The following is an 18531-nucleotide window of genomic DNA, read 5'->3' on the forward strand; positions in this document are numbered from 1 at the left end:
GTGCACACTGGCTTCACTTTAATCTCCTGAAATACGTACTTATGATGGGAAACTCTGTGGCTACAGATCCATCTACAGTATTAACTGACAAAATATAATCCCAGTACGCTTCCCCAGAGGACAGTATTTAGTTTCAAATATTGCCATCCCTGTACTCTAACACACTTGAATTGTGTACACTAGATCCATTTATTTTAAAATTTTGTCTACATTTAGTGAAATAAAAACATCGCCCTGTACAATCCACCATCAGCAGTGAGTACAACAGCAAAAATTATTATACAGTTTATACACACTAATATCTTTTCCTTTTTCCTATGAAGAAACCAGAACAAATCTAGAGTATAATTTAGAAGAACTCAAATTACAGAAGGGAAAGTCAAAATTATTATGGTCTTTTCTGAGCCCCCAGTAGTTGCTGATTCATGTTGTTCAAACAATGAGTGCAGCTGGAAGAGTGAAACATGCTCAAGTTGTATTCTTGGGTCTTCAAAAGGTTACCAAATATTTAAATTAAACATGGCTAGTTAAAGAAACATTTGAAGCAGAGCAATATAACTGGGAATTCTGTCTTACCAGTTGTGGTTGTTCTTTTAACCCAACTTATACAATGCGCGAAGTGCTAAGCAACACTACAGAAACACGTTTACATCAACACTGAAGATCTGGGGAAATGAAATTCCAACAATTTTATTTTTTTAATGAGCTGTATTTTCTAAATTTGTTTTTATTTTTCTGTTTTCATACAGTATTGAAAACAAACGCGGCACATTCACATTTTCCCAAAGAATTGTAAGGATGATCTCTACAGGGATAACGTTGAAAAGCCTGAAGCTCAATCAATTCATGTTGAAAACTCTCAAAAGGAGTAAAAGGCTTGATCTGAATGGTCTAGAACATGTATTGTAATTTAATAGAAGAGATGGTCGTCTTAATATTAATGATTTAAAAGAACTTCCCAGTTCATGCGAAGAGTACAGTCCAAGAGTAAATCAAATTTTCTGAACGCATTTTATGCTACGTAAGTGTATACTTTGCGATCCTCAGGTGTTCGTGCCAAATATTCTCTCTCAATAAGTCCTTCAATACGTTTTTTAATAACAACTGGACTTGGTAAGAATCGGGCCTTCAGCTGCTGAGTTACCTAAAACATAACATTAGAAACAATAACATAAAATTACAGGTCAAGCAAGATCATTAAGTATCTTAACTGATCAAAATAATCAGAAAGTTGTACATAGGCAGGGCTGGCTACAACCATGAAACAACAATCAATCTTCACTACTCCATCATTTTTTCCCTCCGGCTGCCTGCTCAATTTTGAGAGGAATGGTAAACCTGGAGACACTCAATTTCACAACCACAGAAGAGTGCAAGAGTGGAAAGCACATCCCATTTGCAAAGGTGTCAGAACTCAATGAGCACTCTCACTTTCTCTTCAGAGTTTGAAACTTTTGATCCTGGACCCCACAGTCAGTAACAAGACAAAAGCATAAAATAATTCATGCTAAGCACAATGGTTTTCATTGCCAATTGGTACTTAAGGAATATGATGACATTTTAATAGCAGTAAAGGGAGGAAGGAAAATCAGGTACATGTGAGTACATTCTAAACTAAAGGGTATGGATTTAGGTGTCTTTAGATATGTGGGAAAAACAGGATGGATTAATTGCAATCTGTCAAAAGCCCTCCAGAACCATGTTAGACTTATGTAATTTACATGAATTAAATGGAAAAACAAAAGCAATTTCCAAGTCCATGTTAAAACTATGTACAAATATACCTCTGCTACTAGCACATTGTGTTGCATCTTCTTTCTAGATTTCATTATCCGAACTATAGCAGCTTCTATCTCATGTTTTCTGTCATCGTCTACTTTCTGCCTTGTTTCTTTCCTTTCTGGATCAGATTCTCCTTGTTTGGCAGCAACTAAAAGGAAAAAAAAAAAAGAGAAACAAAGTATCTTAGCAAAGTTAATTTTAATGCTGTGCAAGCTTTAGCTTTGCTATTTATTTCATTCAGAAATCAAATAATACTTTCCCAAGTTTTCATACCCTCAAACTTTTTTTTATTAAAGTCATAGATATATACTTTTCATACCCTCAAACTTTTTTTTTTTTTATGAAAAGGAGCCATAAGAACATATTAACATTTTCTGGCATATTCTGATAGCAACTGACAAGGTAGCAATCTGTTATTCAATTATTGCAATGTTAAAATTTGAGCAGTACTCAGACCTGCTTACAGGCACAACCACCCCTATGCTCCCATTAAATATTTTTCTCTTTCAACTAATGAAATTTATTAATTAAAACAGACAAATGATTCAAAGCTTTCTTCATAAACTAGTTAAATACTTAAGAAGTTCCTCAGTCAGATGAAACAGTCCAATCTTCTTTATCCTCTTCATCTCAGCCGTTTCACCCTTGTATTCTGCTCTCTTTTATTCATGCTTTGTTCCTGCCCTTTTCTCACCTTTTCACCCCAGTATCATCATAAACAATCCCTCTTCCCACACTGCTCCCACTACCTGCCTCCCTCCCATACTTCACTCAAAAGCCCCAAGTATTTATTGGTTTTAAAGAGATATACGTTAAAAGTCATCTTTGTAGGAGAAACAAAACCAGAAGTATCAAATTCACTCTTAAACCGTCTTGAACTCCAAACCATATTCCCCTATCCCAGAAATCTGTGAAACAATAAAGCAGAACCACACCAAAATTCCAACAGTTGTCACAGACTCCTGTTCAATTCTGCCAGTGACGCTCTTGGGCCCTGATCAAGAGATCTGGTCCCTTCATTTGGTTGCTGCACTCTTGCTCACCAGAGAAATTCTCCACGTGGTGAGCATGCTGAGAGCACAGCACTGTGCGTGCATATGAAGACAGCCCAGCTATTGCTTCAGCAGCAGAATACAGGCAGTGTAATAACAAGTATGCAGCCCTGGATTTACACACCTACATCTCAGGACATAGCAGGCTAAACAGAAACCCAAAGCTGTATTATGCACAACAAACAGCATGTGAATTTCCAGCATTGCATGAAACGACAACTAAAATGCCAATAATGGTTTGTATTTTACATACCAAGATCCCTAAAGTCAGAAAATCTTTGATGTACTACAATTACAAAGTTATTTTGCAAAACACTTGGAAGAGCATCTACAGCAATACTACAAGTCAGAAAATATTTCCAGAGAGCTTTCTGAACTAAAGATATCAATATGACTTATATGTAACATAAACCAGCTCTTCACTGAGCTGATGAAGTTGTGTCACGCCAATCAGTTGCTCTCGTTTGTTAACTCCACTCAAATCACAGCCCAAAGACAATGCAGCTAACTGCTGTGTGGAAATAAACTCTGCTATATCATGTGATAAAGATTTTACTCCATTTCACAGCAGTACAACAACTTACACACCTGAAGCTATCTTCTTTTTTAATTTATCAGTCAGTAGCCTGATATTTTTAATTTTATTATTCAAATTCTCTTTTAACATTTCCTTTTAAGACAGAAGTACACACTTAGAAAAGCAGAAGGCTTATTAACTATCACTTCCATACTTCCATTTTTAATTCTTGTTTTGATGCAAGTAGAATCATAGATTTATCAAATCACAGAATACCTCAAGTTGGAGAAGACATATAAGGATTGAGTCCAACTCCTGGCTCCACAATCATTAACAACAAAGAAATATGACTTGTCTCCTTCTGCTCGTATGGACATCAAAATAATATTCCAAGACAAAACACTTTAAAGACAACATAACATAAAAAGCCACTTACCTGTCTGAATCTTCACTCTGTGTAGTTTAGATGTGAACTGATCATTCACTGTAAATATATGTCCATTTTCTATTTCTTTCGATTTGGGCTCTTTTGTGAGAACACGCTGTGTTGGTTTGCCACACGCAAGGGACTGTAGGGCTCTGACCAGTTCTCTTTCAGGGATATCAGTTTCTTGTTGAATTTCCTGAAGAAAAATATCCTCATCAGTTTACAGCTAGTGCAGAATTAAGTATCACATTTTGCAGACACCAGCAGTGACTGCTTAAAACATCCATCCTTCAGCCTATGAAGCAGTAATCACTAGTTAGTAAGCAAAGTATACTGGATGCAGAACGATGTCTTCATATGCTTTAGGGGAAGGCCAGCTACTGCTTCTTCAAATTTAACTCAGTCAACGAGCTCACATTTGTTAGAAGTTCATTATTAGACTTTTAGAAACTGCAAACATCTCCAGTTCACATTCCCATACAGACTCTTAAGGGACACCCAGCAGTTGAACACTGAACTACCAGACAGAAAAATACCCATCGGACATGTAATTGGTACAAGAACTGTCACTTCACCAGCTTCCCCATCACCTGATCCACGAGCAATATCCAGCTCTTCTGTTGTCCACCAAAATTTCCATGGCACACAAGTCAAACTGACGACCTCCTGACTAAAAACAACTGCAGCATCTCCCCGTGCTTAAGAGGCTAAGACTTGTACAGAACTTCAGTTCTTTGAACAGTGGTCAGAAAGCCAAACTTCAGAGTACAACCGAGTTCTATTACATGTTTATTTCTTCTGTGCACTCAAATTTTATGGTAATGATCAAAATAATCCTCCTGTGGTCATACACCACTGAAAACAGGTAATATTTTTCATATACTGGCTGCCAAAACTGTCATTAACTGCAATGCATTTCCCATTCAGCATCTCACAACCAGATCTCAGCAAAGCTCAGACAGATAACATGCCTTTATTTTGCAACTATGTACCCAATATTCCACGCGTAATGTTAACTTTATTTGATGTCAAACTGTATTTTTGCACATCATTTCAAATTACTTTGAATGAGCTAGAAATTCCAGAAGTCTACCATGACCAACTCTCGCTATTTTTGATATTTACTGCCTGTGGGTGATTGGAAAATATTAAGTATTCTTAAGAGTATTCTTAGAAGAGTACATTCAGAAATATTCACAGTATTTGAAGTGATGTGTACCCACAGTTAAATTAATTGCTGACATCAACATGTCTTTTTCACAAGCAACTCAAATTATTTCTTCATCTGTTGCTTTACTTAAAACGACTTGTTTTCCAGATTCAGCACAAAGCAGTATTAAAGAAAATAAGAAATCAAAGATGCAATCCTTCAGATGGTCACACCAAAAATTCTTACTGAAATGGATCAATCAGCATAAATTAAACCAAGCAAATGAAGATAGCACTTACAACCTGGGTAAACGTAGAGGCTATAAACCAAATCCAGCTTACACTTCACATAATGCCTCTAACATGTTCATCAGAAATTAATGTTTGGAAACCTACAACTAAAAGCTATCCTTTCATAATTAAATTGCTGTCACAAGTAAAAGTGTTCTTTGCTCTTGATGAAAACAAAACAAAGTTTTTTTTTTTTTCCATGCTGTAGCTTTACAATTGAGCCATTAACATGTGCAAAACATTTCAGAAATCATAAGCAAGCTTAAAAATCAGAAGCACACGAAGAACTGTACTGCAATATGCTCCCTCAGAAGAAGGCAAATAGTTCAAGTTGGACAAAAAAATGTAGCTATGAATATGAATGGGAATAACAGATGGTCCTTTGCTCTCCCTTCCCCTCAGTCTGTGACATACCATTTTTCTAGATGTGTTTATACAACTGATGTATGACAGAGGAAAATCACAGAATGGCCTGGGTTGAAAAGTACCACAATGATCATCCAGTTTCAACCCCCCTGCTATGTGCAGGGTTGCCAACCAGCAGACCAGGCTGCCCAGAGCCACATCCAGCCTGGCCTTGAATGCCTGCAGGGATGGGGCATCCACAGCCTCCTTGGGCAGCCTGTTCCAGTGCATCACCACTGTGTGTGTGAAAAACTTCCTCCTAATATCCAACCTTAATCTCCCCTGTCTTAATTTAAAACTAATCCCCCTTGTCCTATCACTATCCACCCTCATAAACAGCTGTTCCTCCTCCTGTTTACGTGCTCCCTTCAAGTACTGGAAGGCCACAGTGAGGTCTCCCCAGAGCCTTCTCTTCTCCAAGCTAAACAAGCCCAGTTCCCTCAACCTTTCTTCATAGGAGAGGTGCTCCAGCCCCCTAATCATCTTAGTGGCTCTACAACTTTTCCCCTCATTTCCAAAAATGCATTATTTTGAAGGAGATAACAGAGCCGTGCACAAAAGCAGTACCTATTACATAATTTCAGCTCTAAAAACATTACTAAATGAGCTCCATCTGAAACCTACAAAGGATATTATTCTAGGCATGGCCTTTGTCCAATTCTACACATGAAAACTGGTTATTATTGGGAAAAAACCACAAGGAAATGAGAAGGAAAAAAAGTCATGTTGTTGAAATGACAAAAAGACTAAAAGGATTTTTATTCATACAGACTTCAACCTGCAATTCTTCAAAAGCAGAAATGAGCAAAAGAGAACAAAGGCATGCCAGTTTTTAAGTTCCAGTGTCACTTCTTTGTTAAAATAATCACTAGTTTTACTTCTACTACAGCAACACCTGTATTTGTTGTTTATGAAACCGAGGGATATAATAAGAACTATTTTCCCTTCATTCCCAGCATTATCATTAAAGATGTACATTTCACCCTTCAAAACACTGAGCAGCTTTGTAAACTTCAGCAAAAAAAAAAACAAAAAACAAAAAAAAGCAACCAAAAAAAAAACCAAAAAGCTGAGCATTACATGAAATTCCATTACAAGAAACTGAATTGAATAAAAATGGAACAAACTCTGAGGGTTTGCACAAACGTCATTCCTCTTAGAAGCAAGTAACATTAAGCTAGACCTACATGGCTACTTGTTCATTTGTTGATGTAAACAAATCCTTGACATACAGAAATACATTAACTTCATAAATTTTGGAATCTTGCTATGTTATGATTCTTTACATTTCTGTAGAACCTTATACGTTATTCTTGCATCATCATCATCTTATTTTTCTCTCAATCACACAGTTTAACAGCTGTTCACAATCTTACCAAGTTTCCAGTTAATCTGGAAATCTCACTGAATACAAAGAAAACAAAGAAAAAGGTAAATAGCAAAGGCTATCCAACTACAAAAGCAACTTAAAATTAATCTGTCCAGCTGTGGAGCTGCAGAAACACTTTGCTTTTACGCTTACTCAAGCACACTGCAGGCCAGCTCTCAGGCTATGTTGCAGTAAAAGCACCAACTTCATAGGAGAGAACAGCAGCATATGCCAGCACTTGGTAATAAATCGTGGTATTCAACAGTCAGTGAAGACAGACAAAATTCAATCTACTCTTACATTTTCACGAGCTTTTCTGCTGAAAGACAACTCCCACATACTTCACCAAAGAAGCCAAACAAAGTATGCCTTCTTAATGTTTTAGTTAAAGGCTGACACAAAGAACAGCTTAAAAACTCCTAAACATGAGAAAACAAACATATACAACCTAAACACTTGCAGATAGTTCTCTATCATCCAGTCTTAGTAAAATTAACTATAATTTAGTGTACATATCACAGTCGTATTTGTCAGTACCAAGTATTGTTTATTCATATATAAATGAGGCTCTATTATTCATAAAAAAACCCAAAACAATAAATTTATAAAATAATGTAGCTATCAGCCCAATTTCAATTAGGAAAACCAAGCTGTTAAGTTCTCCTTTCTTTTTAAGTTCTCTGCTGAGGAAGTACTCAAAGCTGTAATGCTCCTGCAGTGCACTGCACAAAACTCAGGACTTTCTGAGCTCCCAAATGCTCTTTTGCAAACTATAAATAGTATTTAAGAGACTCTAATCAAACTCTGCCTTTCCTCAATCCCAACTATTTCAAATAAACATCCTCATAATAGCAGGCTAGAAGAATGCCACTCCCAAAGCATTCTCCACCACCTTTTACGAGCTTCAACATTCCCTCCAATCTCTATATTAGGAATCTCTTTGGAACTTCTTTATTGTCCTTTCTGGTTCACCAGGCCAGAGAAGGGATGCACGATTCTTTGATTAATCCTACAGCTCACTCCAGACTGTCAGTTTAAACACTTTAACTGCTTAAAAAGCAACGACACAAAAATCCCTGGGCCTATAGATTCAGTTCCTCAAAGAAAATGAGCAAGCAGAGCCACCTGCTGCATTCCAGCTTCAACCTTTCTATTGCTCTACAGCCAAGGAATAACCATACTCAACAACCCTCTTCAACTGTCCTAAAAACTTCCATTCCCAAATGACATCCTATTCTCGAACTGTTTCTATCTAGAAACAGATAAAGCAGTGGTGCTGATCTGTTCCTGCGTTTATCAGCCTGATCCATACTCCAGTGGAATGAGAAGTGTCGTATTTGTGCTCTTTAAATACTTAGTTAATAGAACAAGAAAGCCTAAAAAAGTTATCTGAAAGACAGGTAAGAAAAAACAACAATTCATACCTCAAAGGTGTATTTTTCTCTGTTGTTGAAGAGCATTAATATCGTCATCTGGAAAGTGGACACTTGCAATATGTGCTTCCGTGTATTTGAGCCAGTTACTTGGGCACCTCCCACGCCAACCTCTGAGCCATCTTCCTATTTTAAAAATAACAAAACTACTATCAGTTCATTCCTCACTCCAAAATATTTTCTCAGTAAGACGGAAGTTATGTGATGAAAGTTATCTTGGAGCTCAGTCTATAGATGTGATGGAATGGCATATGCCGGCTGGCATAACCAGAATTTCTCTCCAGTAGGTGATCTTACAATCACAGTATATTTTTTTTTACGTTGGAGGCACTTTGGTATGTTGCATGGTCCAGCCACTGCTCACAGCCAGCCCATACAGAACAGGACACTCGAGACTCCATCCAGTCAAATACTGAGCATTTCCAAAAACAAACTCCAGAGCCTCTATGGGCACCCGCTTCACCACCTGAGTAGCTTTCAGATTTTTCTTGTGTATATAAATACTAAGTATTATACACATTTGAAAACATGTCTACATTGCTAGCACTGTGCATATGAAAAGCAAAGTAGACTTGGCTTAAAAGTATGTTTTCACACTAACAAAAATTAGTCTAAAGATAAATTTTATTTTACTTTTGACTATTTCAGTCAAAAAACCCACAGAACACTAAATTTCCTTCAAGATCCAAATTACTACTTTTTTGTGAGGAACTAAAAAAGGGATGATTTGTGACACATTAAAATCAGATTTAGAAGAAGAAAACGTTTTCAAACATTTACAAAGGAAAAATATAAAAGGGATGAAAGGCACTCTTTGCTAATATTATCAACGGGCAAGCTTATTTTATAAAATTATGAAGTTAATACAACTGTGCATTTGCTTAGGCTTTATTCTAAATGTTAAAATGCAACAGTCTCATAACCTTCATACTTTACCTTTTTAACTGGCCCATAGAAAGTGGCATTGAGATCTGCAGAACCCATGTGATGCTGGAGCGTCAGCTGTCGTCCACTGTGTTTGGCTAAATAAAATCTGTAATATAAATGAATCGAAAACTTACATACAACACGTAAATTATGTATTAAGTGGAAACTGCTTAGTAGAAGTTTAGTAATTGTGTGCACTTTCCATTGCAATTAAGGAAATTTCTAACTCCTCCTCCTTTTTCAAAGCATTGCATTAGAATTCATATTAAGAACTCCCAAAGCTTCAAGTCTAAAAATGCAAATACTGCATTCTCAATTTTTGCATCAACTGAAAAAGAGTGGTAGGATGACATGCCTTTTGTTTTAATGGCAAAACGTACCTGTAAGTTAAGTTTAGAAAGTTTGCTCTTAAAACCTCTACCTCAAAGTCTGCTTTAATACATACCTTCTAAATATTTCAAAAGCATGTCGGGGAGCTGGAGGGATGTTGCACTTTGGTGTGGCTGACTGGGTAGGCCAGTAACCTGTTGTGAGGACCCGCACTGTAAGATCAACACCACCTAATGAGACCTACAATTGGAAGAAAACATTCACTGTAAAAAAGAAGATCATGCTTCACTGTTTTTTTCTATCATGTAGAAAGTATAGAACTTGCACAATTATAGAAAAGATAGAATATACATCTATAAACATTGTTTTACCAACACTGAACAAATGAACTCATCACCATCAGACTGTTAGATGATATACCAGAAACCTCCACGGCATTCCCCTGGGGCATTTAAGAGCATACAGACTTTTATTAAAGTGCTAACCAAGAATGAAATACCTGTGATCACAAATGAAATTCATAATATGTAGAACAGTTCTTTCTAAAGGGCTTTCCCCTTTTGACTACATACAGTAAAGCCAGGTTGCTAAAGACACAAATTTCTAAGTAACTGTTTGTAAGTTTAACCTCTGGAAGCAAATAAAAATACCAAATTATCTGATGTTATTAACAGCAAACTCCTCCTACTATTTGCCTCCATGCTGTTACGTGAACAGTTACTTTCACACACAGCACATATGTACTTTCTCTGAAAACAGCCATTACCAATAAATACTCAGCACTGCTTAGAAAACATTGTACAGGTTAAGCATGGATCCACAAAATGCTTCTATTAGTAGGAGATAAACTTCTAGCTTATCATGTGGCATTATCCTTACTGGTATCTCAACTCACTTTATTAAACTTAAAGCTGAACATTTTCAGCTCTGGTAGGTGTTAGCTAGTACCTTCAAAGAACACAAATTATGGACAAGAAAAACAAAGTATAACATACCCAAATGGTTATAAATTGTTAAATACAAATAGAGCACACTATATTTTAGACTGTCAAGAAATATCCCATGATTTCAGAAACTTTCAGTACTAAATAACAGAGCAGCATTCGCTTGTACTATAGTAAATTTTGTACTGTATGTGTGTCAAATGCTTTTATGCATTACCAAGCTTGTGCCTAGGAAACTTCTGAAAAAACTAGATTAATGCAAGCTACTCAGAGAGAAATATCCTCTCAAAATGAATTTAGTTAAGGCTAAAGCACGACAGTTTGGAAAAGCATGCAAAGACCAGTATGGAGCTTGTTCTGTAGTCACCGTTACTGCCTTGCTTCCAATTCTGTATTATCAATGCTATAAGGCTCACAAGATAATTAAAATTGCCATTTAGATGCAGAAAACTAATCTATAAATTACCTACAGAGAAGCTTCAAACAATTTTCACTCTAGACAGAGTATAGGGAAAGGCGATCAACATAGACAGGAAGATAAAGAAAGTGTCTTTATCAGGAACTGAAATCATTCTAGTTAAAGTGGCAACCTTTCCCTGAGGTTTTTGGTCTCAGATTAGAACACAGTATAAATTTAGAATGTCGCATATCATACATTATACACAGCAGACCCAGAAAAGTTCTGTAAGCCCTTCACTTTCCATCTCTTCATTGCAAAAATGGTATGAACAAATGCAAAGTGCCTTAAAGTGATCTAGTCTTTAAAAAAAAACTCTTAACAATATAAAGTTTTGGAATTGTAGCTGTAGAATTATAAGTAATGTTATCCTAGTCTTTCCCTTGTGCTTAGCTTTCCCCTTAATGATATCAAACCAATCATTATTTAAATAGACCTTGTCACTACCCATATCTTGGGATACAGGAACCAGCAGGAGACTTTGCAGGTCAGATTATTTAGAATCGAGTAGATTTCTGATTCATCTAGATGGCACTGCACATATTTGAGGTATATAAATTGTTTAAAAAGGAGTAGAATTGACTATTTCCTACAGAATGCAAAAACACCTGGATGTTATCAGCAATACTTAAAAACAAAGAAAACAATAGATTTATTTAATCTCAAATATTACGAACACCAACAGAAACATCTTTGCTTCCATCATAAACAAATATTCCAAAAGTGTCATTAAAAGGCAATGAGGCTGAACAAAAGGCAGCCCTTGGGCAAACTGCTGGTCCTTTGCCAAGAATAAGACAGTCTCACATGACACCTAGCAGAACAGCTGTTGACAGTTGAACTTTACCTTATTAGCTGTACATAGTTAAGATGGAAATACAGATATCATACATTAACTTCAAGTAAAACTGTCGGGTTGTCTTTAACATAAACGAATCCTATGTAGACATCTCACAAAAAAAAAAAGTGGGAGTGCTCTAAAAATTTTTCTTGACATTTGTGTTTTAACCATTCTGGAAGGAAAACACCATTCGATTCTAAAGAACAAAAGCTGCAGTAAAGATGCCCGCCAACAGACACCTGTATCTGCCCACGTGTGCCTCCACAACCTCTGCTGAAACCGCCCCGCTGCGGTCAGGCACCAACGAGCCCGCACGCGCCCCCAGCCAGCAGGCGGGAAGGCGGCCGCAGCGCGCCCCCTGGCGGCCAAGAGGAAAGTGGCCGGCGGAGGAAGGACCGCGCAGCAACGGAGGCGCAATGGAGCTGGAACGGGATACTACGCAGCGAAATTGGTACTGTTTGGGCTGTAAATCAGCCTTTGAAATGACTTTTCTATTTCGGGAAATACTAACAGAGTTTACGAGATGAGAAACAGTATAAGAAATTTAATTTGAGGATGCTAACCAAATCCTTCTTCTCACATGAGAACGCTAACAAGAAAACCGACGCGCCTGGATAAAGGTTTGTGCTTTGCGCTGAAGTAAAAGGAGAAGCACACAGGAGCTGTGCTCTTACCCCAGTCGACTGCAGATGTTGCCTGAACTCATCCATCGTCGTGTTTGAGATGCTCATGTCCCTGAACATTCCTTCCAGTTTAGATGTGAACTGACATCCACATTCAGTCTGAAACACACAACATCACTCACTGTGCCAGGGCCATGAAAGAGATCTGATACATGAACCCAACTAGAGCTTATGTCTCATAACCCAGCTAGAGTTTATGTCTCATAAAAATGCTATTTCCATACATGTGGTTACTTGGACTCTTACTTCCATTACTTTCAGAACTTTAAAAAAAACACCCCAAAATAACTTTCATTTTTCATATCTAAGCCTGCACAAATTGAAACTTTCCCTCCCTTTTCACCCATTACACTATTTTTTTTGACATAATTCCTGTATTTCTATCTCACCTAAAACATTGGTGAAAGCTTAATAGACCAATGCATATGAACTAACCTGTTTTGTAACATGATGATGAGAAAATAATAGTTTTTGATGCACAAAGATTTTTATCTTTTAAGTATACATGATTTCAAGGGTTACTGCAGACTACAAAGTAAGATCATCAGATCTTTCTTCAATCTGTGACATATATAGACATATGGGCAAATATAGGCATTTACACTGGACAGTCAGGACTTTCTGTATACTTCGAAAGCACAGCTTCACATACATGGTAAAGGCCAGCATGTTATCTACACTATTCCCATCTCTGGGGAAATCCATGAGAAAAGAGGACAGGCTCAATCCATTGACTCATCTTGCTAAAGAAGTATGCCCTGTGTGTTCTATCTGCACCAGGTGGGAAGAAGTGGAAAGGTAACAGGGAATTAATTAATATTGATAATCTGGAGAAATCTGATACAAACAGATTTCATTCATTCATGGTTGGGAATATGAAGGTCAAAAACTGAGAATCAGGGAAGTTTGATTTTTACAACCAAATCAGCCAGATTCAAAAATCCCCTAGACACTTAGCATACCACAGGGGAAGAAGCTGCATTAGGAGCTGCTTCAAGGATTGCTAATCTTTAGGTTTTACCTTCTCAGTCTCTTGGTCACTCTTGCAACCAGAATAAACTGAACCAAGAGAAGTAAGCAAAATGTTTCCAAACACTGGTATGAAGACCTTTTTTCAATTAATCTCGAACGACATCAAAAAGGAATTGAACATTACTGCTGATCTGAAGAAGGATGTAGTACAATTTAACAAAAATGAATATCATCAAATACCCACTGTGAATTTACACCATTTCCAGATGTTTTCCAGCATTTCCTTCTTTTTACTTCTACATAACGTTTCAGAATAACACTTCATATTTTCTGTTAGGGCTTTAAAAATCAAATCTGTATTTAATGGCAAGGTGCAGCTTACATATATAACCCTTACATAAGGCCAAAGAAATCATATTTATGAAATAAATGAAGTAAAAAGTATACAAATATTGTCTTACCTTTAATTTAGATATCATGTTTTTCTCAGAGTCATCTGAAACACTCTTGTTTGTAAGAAGTCTTCTTGCCAAGTGCTGCTTATAATACCGCTCAAAAACATCTTTCTCTTGCATAAACCTAAATAAAACCATTGCTTTATCCAAGATAGTTTCTACTTCTTGCTCTGTTAGCTGCAGAAGAAATAATATACTGGTTTTAGTCTTCCAGGATGGATGTCATATACAGCCTACATACTTTAAGCAATTCACACCAAGTATTATGGTGTAAGAATAGCCTAGAAGGAACATAACAAAATTGGTGTAACATATGAACAACTGAGCCAAAAGAACAGTGCACAAACCCAGTAAAAGGGAGAAAATAATAAAAAAATGTATGAAGAAGCAACCATGAGGGAGACGGGAGCAATGAATGGTTAAAACTCCTGATAAAACAGTGAAACTTTCCTGATGACCATACATTTTGAAGCATTAAAAAAGAATTAAAAAAGAAGCACAACTATTAACCACCATCAGCAACTAATAATATGGAAAGTCAGCTTAGAATGAAGATTTTCACATTTTGAGATTGACTTTGCAAAGCCTGTCTAATGCCACAACAAATAAAATGATTACTTATTTTTATAAATAAATAGAATTGATTATTTGATTGGCTAACCAAGTGAGTTACTTTGCAAGAGAATCATTAGGTATTGGTAATAACTACTGAACTATAAATATACTTAAGGAACTGAACAGGTTTCCAGGAAACAGATCCGCAGAATTTAACACAATCTAAGGGAGTGAGATGGATGTCAAGCTACACATTCTGAGATATCCTTGTGTGCCTTATATAAGTTTAGCCCTAAAGTGTTATGGGCTTAGATGTGTCTTATAGCCTTTTCCTTTGTTTGAAAAAGGCAGCAGTGCCATTTACCTTAATATAAAAACCATTCTCAGAAATTACCTTAGTTTAATTTGATCCAAGATTGCACAGAAAATAGTAGGATCTTTTATTTATACTTACTCCCTTGACTCCTTTTTTCAGCTTATCATCAATAAATAATGAGAGGTACTCTGGAGACCTAGAGTTGAGGTTGAGGAAATATTCAAAGTCACCCGCAATAGTCTGTTTGAAGAGTCGGTCATTATTGAAAGATTCTTGAAGAAAGCGGTCAAACCTACTCTTCAAATCCAGTAAACCCTACAAAAAAAAACAACAAAAAACATTTTTACTGATTTGAAATTTTAAGTTGTAAAAACAGCAGTAATAGATGAAGTTGTAGAGTAGATCAGATCTACAAGCAGAGGCTCTGCAATGCTCTCTATGTTCTTCACTGTTAGAAAGCATGGGAAATTTCATTTCTGTTTGTAAACGTCTACAGCTGCCCTAAATCTCTTGCTGTAATAGGCTACTGACAGATTAAGTATTTTAATCACTCTTGTTGAACAGGCTGATTTACTTTATTTTAAATCAACAACTTAAAGAAGGTATTTTTGGAATTAAGCCTTATCTACGTAAAATTAAGTTGTCAAAATCACTTCCCTTCCTAAGTACAGGATATCAGAGAGATCAGGCTAAGCACCCATTAACTGCAGCCACAGAGCCACTAAACAAGTTTAAGGAGAAAATACACTGCAACAAGAGGACAGGTCTTATTTTTTTTCCCCTGCAGATTAAAGCCAGGGATGTTTGGCGCTATTTAGCTGTGTGTTTCTTATTAATCTGTACAAGTCTCTGTGAATATATGAAAGCTACATACAAGTAACTGCCCTCCAATTACCACAGTTTGAAGTTCACAATGGCAGCATGAAGTTCACAGACCTGAAACAAACCATTTCTTTTAGCTAAACTATCAAATTTTTACCATCATTTTTAGGGGTTGCACCATCTATACTTAAAGCTAAAACAACTGAGTGTAAAAGGGGGAAGCATCATAAAAATCACATAAGCACCTTGCTAAACATATATGATACATGTGGGATTTAGACATAAGTAACATATTCAGGGTGGTGGGGAAAAAGAATTTCATGCAAAAAGTTGACAACTACTGTCCATACAATCCATTCAGGTTAAATGATCCTAAAGTCCTACATCGCTGAAGAATTTATTTATTTGTGGTTACTTAAAGAAGCCATTCAAGAACTCAAGGAAGTAGTAATGTTTCTTAGGAACTCACCATCTCACTTAAAGGAATGGTCTTTAGACTGTCTAATTAATGCATATTAGAAATTTTAAATTCAAAGTAAATCCCACTCTCTCTCTCTGCCAACCACGGTTACTTATGTCTCCTCTCCAGGAGTACACCATCTGAACAGCCTGGTGTTGAACAGGAGGAACTGTTAGACCTTGAATCACAACAGCATCTCAACATCCTTTCCATTATTTTAAGGAGTTTTAAATTTAATCCCCTGGCAATGCTTTTGCAATCATGTCACCGATGATGCAGAGGGTTTGGCAATGTCATGCTGCAGAAGCAGTGCTGAACTATGAAGACTTTTTTTCTTGGTAGTATAATATCTTCCTTGTCTATCTTCTTACCGGTATTTATGTTCTTGAAAGTTTCAGATTAGCATGACTGAAATAAGTAAGGTGGTTTCTTTATTCATTTTTCTTTCGTCCATCACATTAATGGGAGGATAAAAATTTTTAGAAGTTTAGCAGTAATCAAATATCAATTCCTTCTTAGGACATCTTCACGAGATGGTTGGGGGTAAATACTAATATGGCTGTGGATGAGCTCTGCCAAAGCACGTGCAACATGGCTGTAAGTCTTCTTCAGCTTCACCACGTACTCAACTTTGTGGCAAGATATATTGATAGCATCTTTATAATTAAATATTTAACTTTTCCCCAGCTCAGATACTTCCTTTGGGTCAAACAGAATTCTAAAGTGAAAATTACTTCAGACACTTATTTTATGTATTACTTGTCATTTTTTTTTTTTTATTTTTTTTAAATAAATCTCACCACCACAAAAACACAACAGCCCAGAATCTTTATACCTAAGAAAGTTCAAACAGTATTCTCTTCTTTTTAACATTCTTGTCCAAATTAAGAAAGAAGTTTTGCTTCAGCACTGCCAGACAATTCAAACAAAAATGTTTCTATTCTCAAATGGCTTCTTGTTCTAGTAAATTTACTGTTTTCAAACAAAGTAGCAGAGATAGTAGATACACAACATGAAATGCTTCTTTTAAGGACCAGACAAAAAGACTGCAGTTACACATTTGTAAAAAAATAACATATTTAACAAATACACATTTTGATACCAACTGTAAAACATTTTCAGCTATAAAACATTTCAATGAACTCTGAAAGAAATTAGAGCTACGTTCTCAAAGACAGTGGGAAGAAAGAAAAGATGACAACACTCCTGAAGCACATTTTATGGTCTTGGTAAATAATGCTACACAATATCTTAGTGAGATGGAGAACAACAAAACACCTACTGATACGCAGAAATGCTGTGTCTCTCAGGGACACCAAGAATTAAACTAGTAATTAAACTGTGAGTGAGAGGTGAATGTTGTAAACCATTAGAATCTTGCTATGATGAAATTCCACCTTGAACATCAATAGCCAATGTTGCACAAAATCACATTAAATAGATGCTAAGGAGCTTCCTAGGATAAAATTCATTCTGGAGGCAAATATAATTTACAATAAACCAAAAAGTTCCAAGGTTTTATATAACTATTTTTAATATTTTAATAAAAGTACATACGAAAAACCCACTAATTAGGAGCTTGTACTTACCAAGCAACTTAGGAGTTCTAAACATTTGCAAAATAAAAAATGTGCACATTTTAAATAGAAGTATAAATGTAGTTTATTAATAAATAATTAACCCTTCTGAGTTGACGTTAAGAGGTTTCTCATATAAAACATGTTACTCTGGAAGATACGGGAAAGAAGAAGGAAAGAAAGTTTTTAAATATATAACTACCTGAATATAGTCCACTGGATTCTTTCCTTCTCCCTCTTCAGAAACTAGTGCTTTGCCTTGCTCTCTCAGGTACGAGCTCATGCACTCGCACATTGTCTTCAGACCGTTTGGCACACGACTAAACAACTTGTACATGCAAGCAAGGTCTGTAGAAAAGAATGAGATGTTATGCATGATGCCCTCTGTAACTCACTCATTTCACAGCAAAAGACAACAAACAGCAGAAGCGTTCACTCACTCAACAAAAGTATCCCGTAACAGCTCAGGAACCAGATGGAAACTTCTGCCCCCTTTTCTTTATCCCAAGAACATACTGACTACAGCAGCCACAGAAAATTGAATTAAAAACGAAGGTGGTATTTAATTATTCTAGTTCAAGCTGTATATAGCACCTAATCTTGTGTTGCTGATCACCAGGCCAGCAAAAGTTGTTTTAAAGGCTGGTGTGTTTTAAGCTTCACTAAAATCACTTCTTTTCATGATATTTAAGAAGGTATCTTCCACAGCTAAGTGTTATGTTAAAACAAATTAGACAGTACTAATGAGATGCTCGTTAAAAGCAAAA

At 36.4% G+C, this 18531-nt stretch overlaps 1 protein-coding gene across 1 annotated transcript in view; it reads right to left on the bottom strand.

The window, feature by feature from the left end:
* The window catches only part of CUL3 (cullin 3), a 34982-nt gene continuing 16451 nt past the window's right edge, over nucleotides 1-18531 (bottom strand). The window contains exons 3-12 of the mRNA XM_010716437.3: nucleotides 17967-18112; nucleotides 15044-15220; nucleotides 14041-14211; nucleotides 12599-12706; nucleotides 9798-9922; nucleotides 9362-9458; nucleotides 8417-8551; nucleotides 3788-3974; nucleotides 1785-1930; nucleotides 1-1144 (exon numbers count right to left, since the gene is read on the bottom strand). Of these exons, the coding sequence (XP_010714739.2) occupies nucleotides 1013-1144; nucleotides 1785-1930; nucleotides 3788-3974; nucleotides 8417-8551; nucleotides 9362-9458; nucleotides 9798-9922; nucleotides 12599-12706; nucleotides 14041-14211; nucleotides 15044-15220; nucleotides 17967-18101 (1413 nt within the window). The 5' untranslated portion in view covers nucleotides 18102-18112 and the 3' untranslated portion in view covers nucleotides 1-1012. The remainder of the gene's footprint in view (nucleotides 1145-1784; nucleotides 1931-3787; nucleotides 3975-8416; nucleotides 8552-9361; nucleotides 9459-9797; nucleotides 9923-12598; nucleotides 12707-14040; nucleotides 14212-15043; nucleotides 15221-17966; nucleotides 18113-18531) is intronic.

Source organism: Meleagris gallopavo, chromosome 11 (assembly GCF_000146605.3).
Source record: "Meleagris gallopavo isolate NT-WF06-2002-E0010 breed Aviagen turkey brand Nicholas breeding stock chromosome 11, Turkey_5.1, whole genome shotgun sequence".
NCBI lineage: Eukaryota > Metazoa > Chordata > Aves > Galliformes > Phasianidae > Meleagris > Meleagris gallopavo.